General features: G+C 41.3%; 1 protein-coding gene across 4 annotated transcripts in view; it reads right to left on the reverse strand.

The window, feature by feature from the left end:
* sfi1 (SFI1 centrin binding protein) overlaps positions 1–18,930 on the reverse strand; it is a 134,830-nt gene that overhangs the window by 23,051 nt on the left and 92,849 nt on the right. For all 4 annotated transcript variants that reach the window (XM_043716109.1, XM_043716110.1, XM_043716108.1 and 1 more), the window contains 6 exons: positions 15,092–15,252; positions 13,639–13,713; positions 12,438–12,512; positions 7,881–8,057; positions 5,147–5,436; positions 4,355–4,450 (listed from right to left, as the gene is read on the reverse strand). In XM_043716109.1, coding sequence (XP_043572044.1) covers positions 4,355–4,450; positions 5,147–5,436; positions 7,881–8,057; positions 12,438–12,512; positions 13,639–13,713; positions 15,092–15,252 — 874 coding nt within the window. The remainder of the gene's footprint in view (positions 1–4,354; positions 4,451–5,146; positions 5,437–7,880; positions 8,058–12,437; positions 12,513–13,638; positions 13,714–15,091; positions 15,253–18,930) is intronic.

Here is an 18,930-nt window from a genome sequence, read left to right on the forward strand (position 1 = left end):
CCAACCTTCCAGCTCAGCACCATCCTCATGACCTGTCCTACCTGCCTATCTTCCTTCCCATCTATCCACTCTACCCTCCTCTCTGATCTATCACCTCCGTCCCCACCCCCACTCACCTATTATACTCTATGCTACTTTCTCCCTATCCCCACCCCCTCTCATTTATCTCTCCACTCTGCAGGCACCCTGCCTCTAGTCCTGATGAAGGGCTTTTGCCCGAAATGTCGATTTTCCTGCTCCTCGGATGCTGCCTGACTTGCTGTGCTTTTCCAGCACCACTCTAATCTAGACTCTGGTTTCCAACATCTGCAGTCCTTGTTTTTACCAAGACAGAACTTCAATACCAGCACCTGGACAAAGACACTATATTTTAGTCAACCCATTGCATTTGATTCCTTTTATGAACCAAGTTGGCTGAACTCAGTCAGAGAGATGCTAAGTTCTACAAGGTCCAAATTTCCTGGATATAGGGAGGAAAATTAAACTCCACCAGGATCTTCATTGCTGATTGTTAACCAGTAGTCCTTGTAGTGATGGACAAGATCAGATCAGGCTAGGCTAGGTTGAGATGACCTTCATCATCAAATAATTAACCAGAACTGTAAACAGCTAGTTCAAATCTAAGCTCCCACAGAATCAAAGCAATGCATGAGAACTACAGGAAAGTGGTGACTCTTCACAATAGAAAGCGGAAAGAAAATCCAATTAAAGTGGAGGATCATAATAAATAATAAACTCAATTCAAACATGTGAAATCAAAAATATGCAGATTAAAGAAATAATTTTTAAAATTCCATTTAGACCACACATTTTACATAACCAAAATTTTAAAACTTAATTTACAGCTTTTAAAGTAACAGCTGTAGGGGGAAGTGGTGTGGTCTTAGACACAGCCAGATTCCAAATGAACAGACCATCTATTTTAATGACGATAATCAAGAGATACGTATGAATCAAAACACTGGCAGGATTTCTGCCTTTTATTCATTGGTGTCCCAGAAGATTTTAATAACTGCATGAATGTACAGAAAGGGTCACAGGTTTATCATTCCTGTAGATAGGAAGTAGCTCCAGTTTGGTGGTGCAGCCATGGCTCAGTTGGTCGCACAAATTTCTCTAAATCAGAAGGTCATGGTTTCAGGATTCACTCAAGGTTTCAGATACACTTCAAAGCATTTTACTACCAAATAAGTAGCTTTGAAGTATCACAAGGTCCTCCAAGGCTCTGCAAAACTGTATGTTTGTTCTTTTTTTGCAAATCTTTGCCATACAACTAATGCCCACAACCTCTGCATTTGAACATGGACTGCTTCAGTATCTGAGGAGAGATGAATGGTGCTGAACACTGTGCAATAATCAGCTAACATCCCCACTTCTGACTTTATGTTGGAGGGAAGGTCATTGAAGGAACTCCTGTGGAGATGTCTTGGAGCTGAGATGACTGACCTCCAATAATCAAAACCAGCTTCCTATGTGCCAGGTATGACTCCAACCTGTGGAGAGCTTTCCCCTGATTTTCATTAACTCCAGTTTTGCCCGGGCTACTTGATGCCGCGCTTGGTCAAATATGGCCTTGACGTCAAGGGCTGTTACTCTCACCTCATATCTGGAACTCGGCTCTTTTGTCCATGCTTGGACCAAGGCTATAATGAGGTCAGGAGTGAGTGGCCCTGGGGGAACCCAAACTGGGCATCAGTGAGCAGGTTTATGCTATGTAGATGCTACTTGACAGCACTGTTGATGACACCTTCCATCACTTTACTGATGATTGAGAATATACTGATGAGTGATAATTGGCTGGGTTAGTCTTCAGTACGATTGCCAGAATGCTGTCAGGGCCCATAACTTTGCAGTATCCTTGTCTCCAACCGTTTCTTGATATCACGTGGAGTGAATTGAATTGGCTGAAGATTGGCATCTGTAATGGCAGAGATCATCCACTCAGCACTTCTGGCTAAAGATTGTTGCAAATTTTCAGCCTTATCTTTTATCCAGATGTGTTCGGCATCATTGAGTATGGGGATATTTGTAGAGCCTCCTCCTCCTCCTCCAGTGAGTTGTTTAATTACGTATTACCATTGATGACTGGATGTGGCAGAGCTTAGATTGGTTGTGGGATCACTTAGCTCTGTCTTATCACTTGTTGTTTATGCTGTTTGGTAGCTTCAGTAGATTGACACCTCATTTTTAGGTATCCCTAATTCTGCTCCTGGAATTTCTTCCTGCACTTTCCAGGATTGATCCCTTGGTTTGTTGGTAATGATTGAGTGGGGTTTATGCCGAGCCATGAGGTTATTGATTGTGCTGGAGTATAATTCTGCTGCTGTTGATGGCCCACAGCACCTCATGGATGCTCAATCTTGAATTGCTCATTTTGTTTGAAGTCTGTCCCATTTAGCACAGTGCGAGTGCCACACAACACAATGGAAGGTACTCTCAATGTGAAGACAGGCCATCATCTCCACACAGACTGTATTGTGGTCACTCTTACTGATAGTATCATTGCCAGATGCATCTGCAGTAGCACACCGGTGAGGATGAGATCAAGTATGTTTTTTTCCTTTTTGTTGGTTTCCTGTAAGAAAGACCATTGTCATTTCTATTGAGGTCAATGCCAAGTGGTCAGTCCAGGTTCATTTCTTTGTTGAGACTTTGTAACAATTGACTAACTGAGTGACTTGCTAGGCCTTTTCAGAGAACAGTTGAGAGTTAACCACATTGCTGTGATTCTAGAGTCACAGGTAAGCTAGATCAAGCGAGGATGGCAGATTTCCAGATGAGTATTTCCGACAATCAATAATAGTTTCATTAGATTCTTAATTCCAAATATTTAAAATGGAATTCATATTCAAATGTTTAAAATGAAATTCATATTAAAATCCCATGGTGGGATTTGAACCTGGGTCCCCAGAACATTAGCTGAGTTTCTGGATTAATAGCCCAGAATATATAGCATTCGCTTTAAACAGTAACACAGTCTCAAAGGTCCGTGAAACCATCAGTGTTCAAGAAGTGTTTTAAAGGCTTTTGTTGCACTGACGGGGTTTCAGCAGCATTAAACACATTGATGCTGTTTGTTAACAATAAAACACTTCTCAGAGGAGGCTCCTTTCCCACACTTGCAACCCTCAATTGTGAAAGTCTAAAATTAGAGGAGGTGAGACAGGGAAAAACACTGAATTTTGTTGCAAAAGTAAAATATGCAGATATTGGAAATCTGAAATAAAACCGAAAATGCTGGCAAATTTCAGTGAGTCAGGTAGCACCTGTGAAGAGTTAAATAGATGTGTCTTTCTCTTAGCAGATGTTGATTAGTTCCAGAATTTTATGTGTTTTACTTGAGTTCTTCTGCCTGCTTTGTTGGATGAAAATTATTTGAAGATATTTCAATTAATACCTCTTAATAAATGCTCCCAGGGCTTTATTAATTAACTCCCCCAATGAGTACAAACTTCACTCTTTTTGATCAGGAAGGGGAGGGGAGGAAGAGAGAAGTAGGGAGAAAGATTTTGAGAAGAAATAGGGAAAAAGAGAAAGATAAATTGGGACAAGAGGGGAAAATGTTGGAGACAATGTGTGCAATACCCTATTGTTTTGTAAATATGCACATAAAATTGGGATTGATTTAATCTCATATGATTATGGTCTTTTGTTTCAGAAACAGTGTGCAGATTTGTACTGTAGCTAGAACAATTACAAATGAAGTCAGTAAATTCCAGGTTACTTCAGACGATGGACCATATTGAGAAAGAGTGTGTCAATAAGGAGAGGGCCTTTTGTTGCTTAAGGACCACTCATTAAAGGCATCAAAATAGGAAACAGCAGACAGTGACAATGAGGCTAGATCGCAAACAAGGTTGGACAGCAGTCTATTGTTAGCAACCAGCTTCTGGGAGGTTAGTTCACAAGTTGTAGAGGCATGAATGATAGAATCAACAAGGTGACATGATGCTTGTAGTGAAACAACACAGTCTATTCATTCAACTAACTGTAGCTTAGACATTAAGTGTCGAAGCTAAGTCAAATACAATGAAACATGATCAAATTCATTTTCAGAGGGGAGTTGCAGGATACAACAGGAAAGAAAAATGGGAGTGGAAGGAAAAGGGGAAAGGAGATGGGGGCACAGAAAGGTGAGGCGAGGAAAAGGAAAATGTTGGAGTTAATCAGTAGGCAATGTTAGAGTGATGACAGATAACACGCAGTAAATGCTCCTGTTTTACTTAGGTTCATGAGAGAAGCCCACAAGCAAATCACTATACTTGTTTATGCTTCTTGATGAATGAGAAGGTGCCTTTTACTATACAACAATCGATCAACAATTTTGAGAAGTTCATCCCTTGGACATACATACCTGTTGTTGATCCTATGCAGGAGATCCTTTTTTTGCAGTGATTCAAATAGGAACCCTGGCTTTCTTGGCTGTAACCTTATCGAACATGCAGGGGGTCTATTAATAAAATGGAGGACTGCATTAATCTTCAAAAGATAGTTTCCATAGTCTTTCCTCTATATAGTTTATAATGAAGTTTCTTCCTTCTGAATCATTTCAGAATATTGCAGTATAGATTATTCTCTAGATGCTCAAAGCCCATCACAACTCTGTGCCAATGGGTGTTCCTGGTCTATTAATGAGGAAGTTGCATAATATAATTTACCCCAGAGGTGTGGAGTCCGTATTTTCTTTATTATGTAGGAGCATAAATGTAGGAGCAGAATTACCCCCTTCAGTACTGCTCCACTATTAAATTAGATCATAGCTGATTTTATCTTCCTCAACTGACAAAGAATCATCTCACTTCTCAATGTTCCAATATGAGGAGACCAGGTTTTCACAAAGCTTAACACAACCACATGGATAATCTCACACACATGAGGCTGCAATATGGCAAAGACCTGATTTCCCAAAACATCTCGGATCCAATCTTTTCTGGAAAAAGCAGAATTACAATAGCTTTTCAAATGTAATTTATTCAGTTTGTGGGAAATCTCTCTTCTAATTTCCAGGTTTCTCCACACGCTCTCAACTTATGAATCATTTCAGATCAATAACAATGTCCCAATGTATCATGAGAGGGAGTCACTGCATTAACTTTAGAGTCAAAGGGCTTACCACACAAACAGAAATATAAATTACTTCACTTACAAATTGGTGAAATCCACGTCCTCATCAGGCAGCGTTGTTGGTAAACCATCATATCTGATGGGATTCGCTGCAACCTTGGAAATCCTTTCCTTTGATTCATTCTTCAAGATCCCAGTTTTCATACTGACACTATTCTCTTTAAAAACTTCAGAAACTGGAAGGCTGAAAGCCACAGATTTTTTGCGTGTCACAGCACAGGACTTGTGCTTTGACCTCTCCCTCTTGCAGAGCGCTTTTTGTTTCCAGGTCATAGCACAGCGATAGACAACCTGATGGAGGCTATATGCAGTCTGTGGAGACATATTTGAAGTACAATGAAGGGAGAATTAAGCAACATGTGTTACAATTAATAGATTGCACAAAGTTCAGAAAATCCACTTTGCGTTTGGTGAACTTTATGAAGAGCACAAAATTCACATGGTTTCAAACAACTTGGATGGCTCCAGAAGATCATATCGCTGAGAGGAAGAGGGCATAATCTTGTGTAAAATGAATTCACTTTAATGTAGCACTCCTTTAATAATGTATGAACTGATCAGCAAATTCAGCAGATTAAGAGAAACAAAGTTGTAGATTTCCAGAAATTACTGGTCAACTTATACACTCTTAGATCCCACATTAGTTTTAAGAACCTGCTGGGTTTACACATTAATTCACATTAAACTCACTGTACAAAGTTGTTGATGATTAAGAGTATAAGGACCTTTTTAAAACATTTTAACAGCATTTCCATTTGTTCATGAAATACCAACAAACTTTTCTGCTTCATTAAAGTGATAATTTAAACTTTTCAATCTGATTACCGCAAGCAGTGAATGCTTCTAATTTAAAATTTGTAAATATCTCTTTTTTCTTCTTTAGCCTTTCATTCTTTCTCTTGGTTCAATCTTCCTTGTCCCTGTTCATTCCTCCATAGAAAACTGCCTGTCAGGACATATACACATCTCAAAGTACATCTCATAATTTCCTAATCGTGCCTCTAATTTTTGTACAAATAACCATATGTCATTATAATGTGGTTACTTTTCTAGTAAAAATTAAATCCATTCTTCCATCTTCGCAAATCTGAGCACAAAAATCTGGGTTTGCACTCCAGCATATGACATGGAATTACAAGTACATAGTACAAAAATTAAGAAAGCGCTGTACTGTTGGAGGAGCTGTCTTTCAGATGAGACATTAAACTGAAGCCGTGGCTTTCCTCTCAGGTAGATGTAAACGATGCCACAGCATGACTTAAAGATGCAAAGGGGAATCCTCAGGCTGATATCATGTTGGTGTTCAAGCCAACTGTTCCTCAACCAACATAATTTAAACATTCCAAGCTCTCTCAACTGGCAATGTAATAATGACCAGGTTACCTGTGTTAAATTAACTGCCGTGTTTCTTACATTATTCCAGTAACTTGACTTCAAAAAGCACTTCATGCAGTAAAACAATTTGGGATGACCAAGCATCATTAAACATCAAAGACTGTCTTTCCCTTTTTGTACCTTAATTGGCAGTAATTCATCCTTCACTGATTAAGGAGATACACAGTCTGAAGTCCCAGGTGGTCCTTTGCTTTTGCTGGGCGATTGTCAGCTTGGGGTTCTAATGAGCACTAAACCGTTTCAAGCTGAAGGGAAACCGTTTAACAAATGAACATTTTGAAATGTTCTGCAGCAGCAAGATAGCCATTTAGACATCTGAATGACCGTAAATTGAGAGAGGGGAATGTGCAACAAGACCTGGATGCCCTCGTACACCAGTCAATGAAGGTAAGCACGCAGGTCCAGCAGGCAATAAAGAAAGCAAATGGTATATCGGCCTTCACGGTGACAGGATTCAAGTACAGGAGCATGGATGCCTTGCTGCAGTTATACTGGGCTTCCATAAATCCACACCTGGAATACTTTGTGCAGGTTTGGTCTCCTTATCTGAGAAGGATATTCTTGCCATAGAGGAACTGCAGTGAAGTTTATCAGACTGATTTTCAAGATGGCAGGACTGATGAATGAGAGGTGGAATTTGTTAGGATTAGAGGAAATTTCTGACAGACCTATAAAATTCTAACAGAAGTAGACAGGGTAAAAGCAGGAAAAATAGTCCTGATGTTGGAGGAGTCCCAAACCAGCTGGATATGCGGTAAGCTATTGAGAACTGAGTGGTGAGCCTGTGGAATTCACTACTCTAGAATGCAGGTGAGGCCAAAATATTGTATGATTTCAAGCAGGAGTTGGGGCTAAAGGGGCTAAAGGGATCAAAGGATATGGGGGAAAAGCAAGACCAGGATATTGAGTTGGAAAATCAGCCATAATAAATTATTAACAGCATAGCAGACTTAAAGAGATCTATGGCCTATTCTCTATGCTATGTATTATTTTGGGATGCTCAAATGAGGTATAATGCACCCAACTCCACATTCTTCACTGTTGAATCCCAAGGAGACCATGACTGTACAGCTATCTGTCTATTGTTACACATGCACTATAAAGTAAGAAGGTTGCACAAATACAAGTTTTCTAAAACTGGGGTCAAGTACAGGAAGCCTCAAATTGTTTACACTTGACCCAGGAGTACTTGATGATGACAAGTATCAGAGACGAGAAAACATTCCTTTCAGTTTTTCTGAAAAGATGCAACAGTTATAGCAGAGGAAGAACAGTACTATCACCTGGAAAACACCATTGATTAAAGACTCCCAAGATTCCTTGAGAATTGTGAGAGAGGTAGGGTTCTGTTTCAGACATACCTTCATTTGATGCTCAGCTGCAACTTGACTGCGAAACTGCACCATGTCAGAAGTGTACTGAAGAATTGCAGCCACACCCAATCTTAGCAAGTGACTGCGATAGGTTTGGACTGCTTTTGCAATGCGTAACTTTTTCCTGCGCCGCTCCTCTATATACATCAGCCAGGCATCAAACACCTGGAAAAGGAAACAGACTGAAGAGATCTAGAGATCTTAATGACAGGAACAGCACAACTTCAAGTCTTCACTTCAAAGAGAAACAGACTCTGAAGGACATATATGCAGGAGCTAACTGCATTACAACAATGAATATCAAAGATAAAAGCACTTCATTGGCAGTACTTGATTACAAGTAATCAAGATTGCAAGCAATTGATGTGAATGTTGCCAATTTGAAAAGGCATAAATTGCTACAGCATTCATGTTCCAATCTTTCACTTGTTTCAATCAGGTAAATTCACTAGTTTAGATTGTTATTTTCCAAGTAATAAGTTACTCCAAATTTTACCAAAATACAATCTCATACTTATCAAAATTGAAATTTATATGCCCATTCTGCAAGATTATTAGTAGGTTATTGAAACTTGTAAGTCTCCTTGGTGTTCACTATTTATCCCAACCTGGTGTCATACACAAGTTATAAAACAAGTGAACAACTGTTGTCACAACACCAATACTATTGGGAAACCCACTTTACACATTCAGCAATTCTGAATGGTTCCCTTTATTCCTGCTTTTTGTCTTTCGGACAACTAGCCATCCATTCTAGTAACTGTCCCCTGACTCTCTCAAGTTTTCATGTTATTCATTAGGTTGTTGTAAGATACCTAATTTAAGAATTTGTATAAATTGAGATATATTACAGCTACTCCTCCATTCTACATACTCTGTTCCTACTTCAAATAACAGACAGACCTAGCACAAATTGGGAAGGAATAAGGCAGAAATGTTCCCTGTATAAATATGGGAATATATGATTCATTGTGTCTGAACATTACCTACATGCATACATAAAGACATATACAATTTTAAACATGAAAATGTTGAAGCTGTTCCACTAATAAAGGTGGCGAAAGTGAGCACTGCTGGAGATCAGAGTCAAGAGTGTAGTGATGGAAAAGCACAGCAGGTCAGGCAGCATCAAAGCAGAAAAGTTGATGTTTCAGGCAAAAGCCCTTCATCTGGAATGAGGCCAGGAGTATTGGGGGTGGAGAGATAAATGGGAGGGGGGTGGGGCGGGGAGAAGGGTGCAGTTAGATGAACCTCACAGAGATCAGGGTTAATAAAGAAGGGTGGAGGATGCTTTTGTGAGGTACAGGTAGGTTTAGGATTAGGGTGAGACAGACCAGTGGCTCAAACCCTCTAACCTCGGTAACATCCTTGTAAATCTGAGAGAGAGATTGTCAAAGGTCTTCTCTCGTGCTCGTCAGGACAGCATCGCAAGAATGCCAAATCTGTAAGGGAGCATTGGGAAAAGGGTGCTGATGGACTGGCAACCAAATTCTGCTTGGTCAAGGCATTGCCTCAGGGGTTAATTATGTACTGTCCCACCCATTTCCAGAGGTACGGGGGGGGGGGGGGGGGGGGCCGGGGCGGGGGCGCGGGGGGGGGGGGGGGCGGGGGGGGGGGGGGGGGGGGGGGGGGGGGGGGAAATATCTCCGGTGGTGGGGTCCGTTTGTAGGTGGCAAAAATGATGGAGGATGATGTGATGTATACAGAGGTTGGTAGAGTAGAAGGTGAGGACTGAGGGGTATGTCCTTGTTGTTGTAAGGATGGGTTTGAGGGCGGAGGTGTGGGATGTGGATGAGATGCGCTGGAGGGCATTATCAACCACGTGGGAGAGGAAATTACGGTCTTTGAAGATGGCCATCTGGTGTGTTCTGTGGTGGAATCGGTCCTCCTGGAAGCAGTTGCGACAGAAGTTGAGGAATTGGGAATATGGGACAGCATTTTTGCAGGAGGTAAGGTGGGAGGAGGTGTAATCCAGGTAGCTGTGGGAGTTGGGTTTGCAATGCTGAGTCAGTCACCATTGATGGAGATGGAGAGGTCCAGAAAGGGGAGGGAGGTGTCAGAGATGAATTCCAGGTGAATTTAAGGTAGGGGTGGAATGAGTTGGTGAAGCTGATGAACTGTTCAATCTCCTCGCGGGAGCACGAGATGGCGCCGATGCAGCGGAGGAAAAGGTGAGGAGTGGTGCCGGTGTAACTGCGGAAGATAGACTGTTCTACATAGCCGATAAAGAGACATGCATAGCTGGGGCCCATGAGGGTGCCGTGGCTACCCCTTTGGTCTGGAGGAAGTGGGACGATTCGAAGGAGCAATTGTTGAGGGTGAGGACCAATTCAGCCAAACGAATTAGAGTGCCAGTGGAAGGGTACTGGTGGGTACGTCGGGAGAGGAAGAAACGGAGGGCTTGAAGGCCCTGGTCATGGCGGATGGAGGTGTAGAGGATTGGATGTCCATGGTGAAGATGAGGCGTTGAGGGCCAGGGAAACGGAAGTCTTGGAGGAGGTAGATGGCATGGATGGTATTCCGAACATATGTGGAGAGATCCTGGACCAGGGGGGATAGGACAGTATCAAGGTAGGTGGAGATGAGTTCGGTGGGGCAGGAGCAGGCAGAGACGATAGGTTGGCTGGGGTAGTCAGGTTTGTGAATCTTGGGAAGGAGGTAGAATCGGGCGGTGCGGGGTTCCCGGACAACGAGGTTGGAAGCTGTGGGTGGGAGATCTCCTGAGGTTGTGTATGGTCTGGGAGATGATGGTTTGGTGATGGGAGGTGGGGTCATGGTCGAGGGGGCGTTAGGAGGAGGTGTCTTCAAGTTGGCGTCAGGCTTCAGCTGTGTAGAGGTCAGTGCGCCAAACTACCACTGCACACCCCCCTTGTCCGCTGGTTTGATGATGAGGTTGGGGTTTGAGCAGAAGGCGTGGAGGGCTACGTGTTGTGAGGGTGAGAGGTTGGAGTGGGGGAGGGGGGTGGACATGTTGAGGCAGTCAATGTCTTGGCGGCAATTGGAAATAAAGAGGTTGAGTGGGTAACAGACCAGCACCGAGTCTCCAAGTGAATGGGGTGTGTTGGAGGCTGGCGAAGGGGTCCTCAGAACGTGCCAGTAGTCATAGTTGTCAAAGTGAAATTAACCAAACCAGTGCAAAAGACAAGGGAATATAAAATGATATTAAATGCAATAGGGAATAGGCATGCGCTTTGAAGCTGCCATTTAACGTGGATAAATATAGCTAGTTTTGAGAAGATTTGTAGCTCAGGTTGAGGTTCTGGTGTAGGTTTGCTCGCTGAGCTGGAAGGTTCGTTTTCAGGCGTTTCGTCACCATACTAGGTAACATCTTCAGTGAGCCTCCGAATGAAGCACTGGTGGTATAGCCCGCTTTCTGTTTATATGTTTGAGTTTCCTTGGGCTGGTGATGTCATTTCCTGTGGTGACATCATTTCCTATAGTGATGTCATTCCCTGTTCTTTTTCTCAGGGGGTAGTAAATGGAATCCAAGTCAATGTGTTTGTTGATAGAGTTCTGGGGGAATGCCATGCTTCTAGGAATACTCGTGCCTGTCTATGTGAAAACGAACCTTCCAGCTCAGCAAGTAAACCTACATCCAGGATAAATGTAGACCTACACAAATGCAGAGGTACACTATACAGGGTCAAAATTAAAGATGGTTAAGTGAAAAGTAACAAAGAGTTTTATATTACATTAATCTCACCAGGTTCATAATTAGACCCCTGTAAAGATATAACAAAGAATGGCCCAATAAAAAGCAAGGAGTACTGTAACATTTTTGCATATGATTGGGAATAGCATATGATTGGGAAATTGCTCTATGCCAGTAGTGCGAAACAGGTTCATCAAGAAAATCAGCCTACCATCTAAAAGGTAACATGTGACCAATTGAACAACTACAAGATTTTACACACAGATTTCTTTGCTTCGAGTTTCCATTTTTAGAGGAACTGGGAAATCACACCCAAAATGCAATGTGCAGGTTAAGTACAGATCTTATGTTTAATCAGGTCAGTAATTCAAAAATTATGCCACTGCTACATGGACTCAGCAATCTAAAAGGTGAAAATGTTTGGGGTAGAGTACTGAACAGTGTCAATGATTCTTTTTCCCCCAAAATATTGAACACTTACAGATCACCCTAGTATGAGAACTGCCAGTAAAACCAATGCATCGCTGGCACAGTATGTGGTAGATTTTGAGTGGGCACTGTTGCTGCCTTCACTCTTCATCTGTCTGGTACCTCTAATTTTCCTAAATTTCTCCAGCAAATGGGTACTTAAGGCCTGCCTGAAAGTTATTAGTAGCTAATTGGGCTTGTTCCAGACCAACTTGTTTCATGACCAGTATTCACTGACATTGCAATGGAATCCTGCAATAATCCCATAGTCAAGCCGGAACCTACGATGATGGACTCACTATCACTTGCCATGTGCACTTCCCTTCGAATTCTAAGCAATGCTTCAAATATGAAGGGAGAAAATTGAACTGATGTTTGTGAAAGTCTTGAAAGGAAGTGAAAGTTTTGTTCTTGCCATCTCTTACCTTCCCTTGAAGTGAAAGAGACCAATGCCATAAAGCTATTGCTGTCTTCTTGGTCTCCTGATGTTTCAATAACAGCTGTAGAGAAAATGAAGGAAATCAAATGAGATTCTGTACGAACTGCAGAAACATATTGAGCGTGAAAAGCTACTAATATAGAAAGATAATCAAGGCAGTCTTAATTTCACCATCTTCCGACAACTTTTCCCATCATCTCTTGGAGTGGAGATGAAGCAAGGGCAAGGTCTTTATCAGAGGGGCAATTTCTTTCCTTGCTTGTCTCAGGGCAGTGAACCACCAGGCACTTCACTCAAATGACCACCATTCCTGTGCAATGATGGTGAAATGGCTCTGCATCAGTAGTGCGAAACAGTTCATCAAAAAGCCAGCCTGCCTTCTACAAAGTGTGATGTGACCATTCTAAGGCAAGTGCAAGATTTTCATGTGTCTTAGAAAGTGTTGGCAAGCTGTTCAACCAAGAAGGCAAAGGGGGTAATGCAGCCAAGCTTTTCTTTTCTTGACATTCATACCTGAGACCCGGACCCTGATTAGCAGAGTGGGGGTAGAAACCTTGGCTGATTAATTTTATAACATAGAATCATACAATCCCAACAGTGTGGGTGCACACCATTTGGCCCATTAAGTTCAAACTGACCCTCCAAACAGCACCATACCCAGACCTACCCCATCCCACGCCTTCCTTGTAACCTTGCTTTTCCCATGGCCAACTCACCTGGCCTGCACATCTTTAGACTTTGGCAGGAAACCAGAGCACCCAGTGGAAACCCACACAGACACGGGGAGAATGTGCAAACTCCAAACACAGAGTTGCCCTAGGGTCGAATCAAACCCGGGTGTCTGGCACTGTGAGGCAACAGTGCTAACGACTGAGCCACCATGCTCACACTTCACGTTGAATCACAAATGGATGACTGATTTCCAAAACTAATAGCGGCAGCCTCCAGCTGTACCCATGAACCAATTCTTTCAACAGAACTGATGTGATTGTGGAGAATCTATGAGATTAGCCAACAGAAGTTAAATGTAAATGTTATGAAGAAAGGATAGAACAAAAAGACAAAATGCAGGATTATCCAAATTTTTGAAGTAAAATGGTGCATGCACAAATTGTGTAAAATAAACTCAAATTAATGTAAGGGCTACACGAAATCACTGCATGTGAAGTTTTCTATTTCCTTCTTACTTTTACTTTCCAGTCGGTAAAGTAGCATCGATAAAGTCGCAATGCTTGAAACCAATCTCCACGTCGCTGCAATAACTGGAACACAATCAAGAACAAGAAGTTTGCATCGGTCTCTTTTACAACAGTCCAGACAAGCATCACAAAAATCATTATTGTTGGATATCATGGATCAAAAATGTGGGAAAGATTCCTTCTTTCTCTCCATTGTAGTGAGCAGCTTTTAAGTGACCACTTTTCATGTGTAAACCCAGAGAATGCCAGCAACTTATTCATAATGGAGGGTATTGTAGGAAGTCTCAATACCACCCACTTTTGTTGTAAATCCAGATCGTGCACATGATTTGTTATTGAGCAGACTTGTTTTCTTACCCCAGTGTCCTAGCCAAATCCACCTCTCATTTAACAAATTAACTGGCTCAATATCTCAAAGCTATTTGCAACTTCCAGACGTGCAACTGGCTGCTGCATGAGCCTTAATTTCCAGGATAATTCCTTGGCTATGAAGTGCTTAGTGACCATAAAGCTGCTCAACTAATGCAAGTTCTTTAATCTTGAAACAATGTATTTCCAGAAGGTCCATAAAATGTAAGATATTTGTTTCCACTCAATTGCTTGGGGCTGGAGGGTTGACAAGGTATATTAACTGTCAAAGTGTCAGGAGCAGAGGTTGAAATTATTCCACAGGGAACTTTGATCATTTAATTGCTGTGCAGCTCTGAACAAGAAGAAATGGCTACGATTCTATTTTGACTGTTCAGAGTACGCACAGATCGCACTAGCTATTACAGGGAATCTGTTACTATTATTAGCCATAATAAGCCAACAAATAATTTCATATTTCTCAAGTCTACTTACACATAAACACCCTACAGCTGGCCAGTTTAATAATCCGATCCACAGGCCCCTTACATGCATCGCTTATGCAGCTGTACCATTGATCTGCAACAAGTGGGACTGAATGGTCCATAGAATCAGAATCCAGCATGAAGAGTGTCAGAGTCCAGAGGATAGCAATAAGGATAGCAAGAGGGACACAGTCACCCCCATCCCCCCTCCCACCACCCCCAAAAACTACACCACACCACAATGTCAAACACAAATCAAAGGCTCATGTTCAGAGACAGTGACCGCCAATGCCTGTTGAATCCAGATGGTGCATTCCCTTCACAGAGAAAATTGGAAATAAAAAATAAAATGCTAAAAGCGTTCTGTTAGATTTTGAAGTGTTCTGAAGCTTATACAATGAAGGCTATAGCATCCCCGCTGTCCCCAGCCTTTAATTACAGACAGTGTTCTGTCAGCAAACTATCAGTAAGGAGATAACAGGTCAACTAATTTCAGTGACGTCCCACGAAGCTGAATTTCTAATCTCAAATTTTGACTGTGTAATTTAGTATAATTGCTGGATTCTCTTTGACATGTAGTTTCCTCGTAAAAATTTCTTTATACTCACGACTGCCCTCAAATAATAGGCATGATGCTGTTTCCAGGACAACAGACACTTCATCATAATCTTCTGTCCATAGTGTTGGGCAGCAGCCTTCATTTTGTCTCGTAATATTACTGAGCTTCGACTGATCTGCTTCCAATGGGAAAACGCATGCTGCAGCTGAACTAGGGTGGACAGAAATAAAGTGGCCATCATCTCTATGTGACAGCAATAACTCAAGAAAGAAACTGGCGAAGACAAAGTGGTGAGGCAGGATAAAAAAAATCCAATTCAGACTACTCATGCCTAAAGAACCAATCTGTGAAATGATGGAGAATATACATTAATCAAATCATTGTTCATCACTCAAACACTTCCTCGTTCTATCTTATTTTAACATTTATTTCCTTTTGTTTTCAATGAAACGGTCAGGAGTTACTGCTGCCATTTATCATGAGCACTCCTTCAGGGATGTGAGAGAGAAAGAGGAAGAGAAAGCCAGACAGACAGGCACACAGATAAACAGACACACGCACGCATGCATGGTATTGGTCAACTGTTTGGCTTACTGGGTCATTTCTCAGTTTCTGCTTTTTATCATTCCCCAAGACTCCCAGCTGTCACTAAACTTGAGATGCACAACTGTATTCATTTCTTGAAGGAGATGTCCTGAAGGGACTAAGATGACTGGCATATCCCACCTTTCTGTTACTTAGTTTGGGTGATCGAGTTAAATGTGCTCAAGTAATAATCTTTGCTCATCTTAGCAACCTTTTAAAAGGAAGAGTAAATGTTACCACAAATCAAGTTAGTAACAGAAAAAATTAATTAAGTGGTGAAAGTAATAGTTGATGGTTTTAAATTAATTTGGGAGGTGAAGGGGAAGCAGAAACAAAAAAAGCAGCAGAATTAAGATCAGAGGTCAGAAATCAGGAAGATAATAAACAGTGATAAAAATTAAAGAAGTTCCAAATATCACAGGGGCCAAACTGAGAAAATGGCAAAACATACAAGGGAAGTATGAAATTGTATATACGTCATTGTCTATGATTTAATTAATAAACTGCAAACACAATTTGCAGCATGGGATTATGAGGTGGGTGTAATAGGCACGGTTCAAACAAGGCCAGCAATGTGTGCTTAATATTCATTTAGGGACAAAAGACTAGGAAAATTAGGACAAAGTGTGGGTGGAGAGAGTATATGGAAGATTTAATTATTATTTATGTTACAGAGCTAAATAGAAACAATGACAATGTTAATCCATTTGCCTTCAGTTGAGGAATAGAGGAAAAGATGTTACACACAAAGGAGCCCATTATAGATAATGAGCAAGTGATAGATGAACAGATTCTTTTGGCAAATTTCAAAGGAGAGTAACAAAATAAGACTTCTAATATTAGAAAACTTTCAGTATTCTAACACAAACTTTGAAAACAGCGTGATAATGATTATCCCTTTCCTAAATACCCTAAGGAGAGAAATATCTGACATGCATTTTCAGGGAAATGTCAGTAAACAATGAGGGTCCATTGTGACCAGGAAGGAAGCAGAGTTGGTCCTTGTTCTGTGAAATAGTAGCATGTGTTATAGTTAAAAATAATCTAGCAAATGGTGAGCACAATATAACTTAGTTTAGAGAAATCATGAAAAAAGACCAGCATATGAAGGCGGCAAAATTGCTCAGCTGGGTTAGAGTGAATTGCAAAGTTGAAAAGTGTGGTGCTGGAAAAGCGCAGCAGGTCAGTCAGCATCCGAGGAGCAGGAAAATCGACGTTTCGAGCATAAGCCCTTCTTAGAGTGAATTGCAGTTATTTTCAGAAGATATCGAATGGAGGTAGACTGGAAAATTCAGAGTAAAGCAGTTATCAGGGCAATTAGGGTACTTAGGGAAGAGATCATTCATCAGATGTAAACTAAATATGTTTTGCTAAAAAGTGTCCAAAGACAATGTATCCTTAAAGCAAAAGGAAATAAGTGTTAAATTAAATAGAAAGAGGAAGCCCATGACAAATGTCAAGAGCAAGATTCACTGAATAATCAGGAAGATTTTCTAAAGTAGAGGAGTGAATTGATGAAGATAATATGGTGAGCAAAGACAGAACACAAGAAAATATTACGAGGCAACTTATAAGTGAACCATAAAACATTTTAGACACATTTAAGTGGCAGTGTTCAGCTAGGGGAAGAGTTAGGACTATTAAGTATCCAAGGGAAAAAAAAACTTATTGAAGCAGAGGATCTGGCAAAAGTATTGAATGAATATTTCATCTGCATTCACAAAGAAAGCAGCTAATGTCTATACAAATGGAAAATAAAGAACAGGATACTAATAGTGAAGTATTGCTAGAAAGATAAGCATTACTGAAAGGTATGAAGTCAACTGGTTCAAATTGGACAGGACGGTGGCTGGGTGGTGAGCACTGCTACCTCGCAGCACCTGAGAGTTGAGTTCAGTTCCAGACTTGGACAACTGTGTGGAGTTTGCACATTCTCCCTCTGTCTGTATAGGTTTGTGCGGATGCTCTGGATTCTTCCCACAGTCTATTGGTTATGCTATACTTCTCTGCAGAGTTTAGAGAGGTACAGGCCAGCTGGATTAGCCATGATAAATGCAGGGATAAAGGAATCAGATGCTGTTTAGAGTGTCAGTGCTGATTCGATGGGCCAAATGGCCTCTTTACGCACTCTACGGACTCGATGATTCTGTGAAATGGAATGCATGCTAAAAAGGCACGAATGAAGAAAGCAAAAGCACTCATCACCAATTTTCATTTCGCAATGAACACAGGATTAATGCAAGAAGACATGAGGTCTGTTGATGTATACTACTTAGCAAACAAAACAAGAAGGCTAAACCAGGGAACTACAGGCCAGTCAGTCTAACATCCACCATAGGGAAGGTATGGAAAGTCATGTTCATGGGTTTCACATGGAAAGATACAAATTCATCAAAGGTTTACCTACATGGGATTTGCTGAAGGTAAGGTCTGACTGAATAACTTGACCTGATGTCTTGATGAGCTAACTATGAAAATTGAGCAGAATGCTGGAAAAGATGTTGCGCATATGTACTTTCAGAAAGAATTCCAAAACTATGTTAGACTAACAGGCATACAGGTTCCTACTTTCTGTCACATTCCTTTCCTTAGTAGAGCAGTGACATCTGTTGCTCAAGAGCTTTAGGACCCTGGAACAACTCTGCAATGATATCAAAGAGCTTTTCCTCATTAGTGTTCTGTGGCACGTATACAGTACTAACAGAATAGATTTCGATTAGATCTGGCAACTTTGGAGTAGATGTACCTGAGGCATTATGGGCCTTCAGCAGCAGCAGAATTGTACTCTGAAGTATCTGCAATTCATGGCCTGGCATCACCGTGTTCCACAATTAACATCAAGCCAGAGTTTCCATGAAAGTGCAGGAGGGCATGCCAGGAGCAAGAACCAACATACCTAAAAATAAGGTATCAACCTGATGAAGCTACAAACAGCACACCAAACAGTATAAGAAGCAAGTGATAGATAGAGCCAAGTAATTCCACAACGAACGGATCAGGTCTTAGCTCTGTAGTCCTACCTTAGCCAGTCTTGAATGGTGTACAATCAAACAACTAATTGGGAAAGGAAGCTCCACAAACATTCCCATTCACTCGGATGGGAGGCAAGCACATCACTCGGCACTCTTGCAACAGCTGTCATTACAGCCTCCTCCCCAATATCACCAATGCCAGTCTTCAGCCAATTCAATTCACTCATGTGATATCAAGAAACAGCTGAAGGCAATGGCCCTGATAACATTCCAACAATAGTAGATTTGATTAGATTACATTACAGTGTGGAAACAGGCCCTTCGGCCCAAC

Source organism: Chiloscyllium plagiosum, chromosome 25 (genome assembly GCF_004010195.1).
Source record: "Chiloscyllium plagiosum isolate BGI_BamShark_2017 chromosome 25, ASM401019v2, whole genome shotgun sequence".
Lineage (NCBI taxonomy): Eukaryota > Metazoa > Chordata > Chondrichthyes > Orectolobiformes > Hemiscylliidae > Chiloscyllium > Chiloscyllium plagiosum.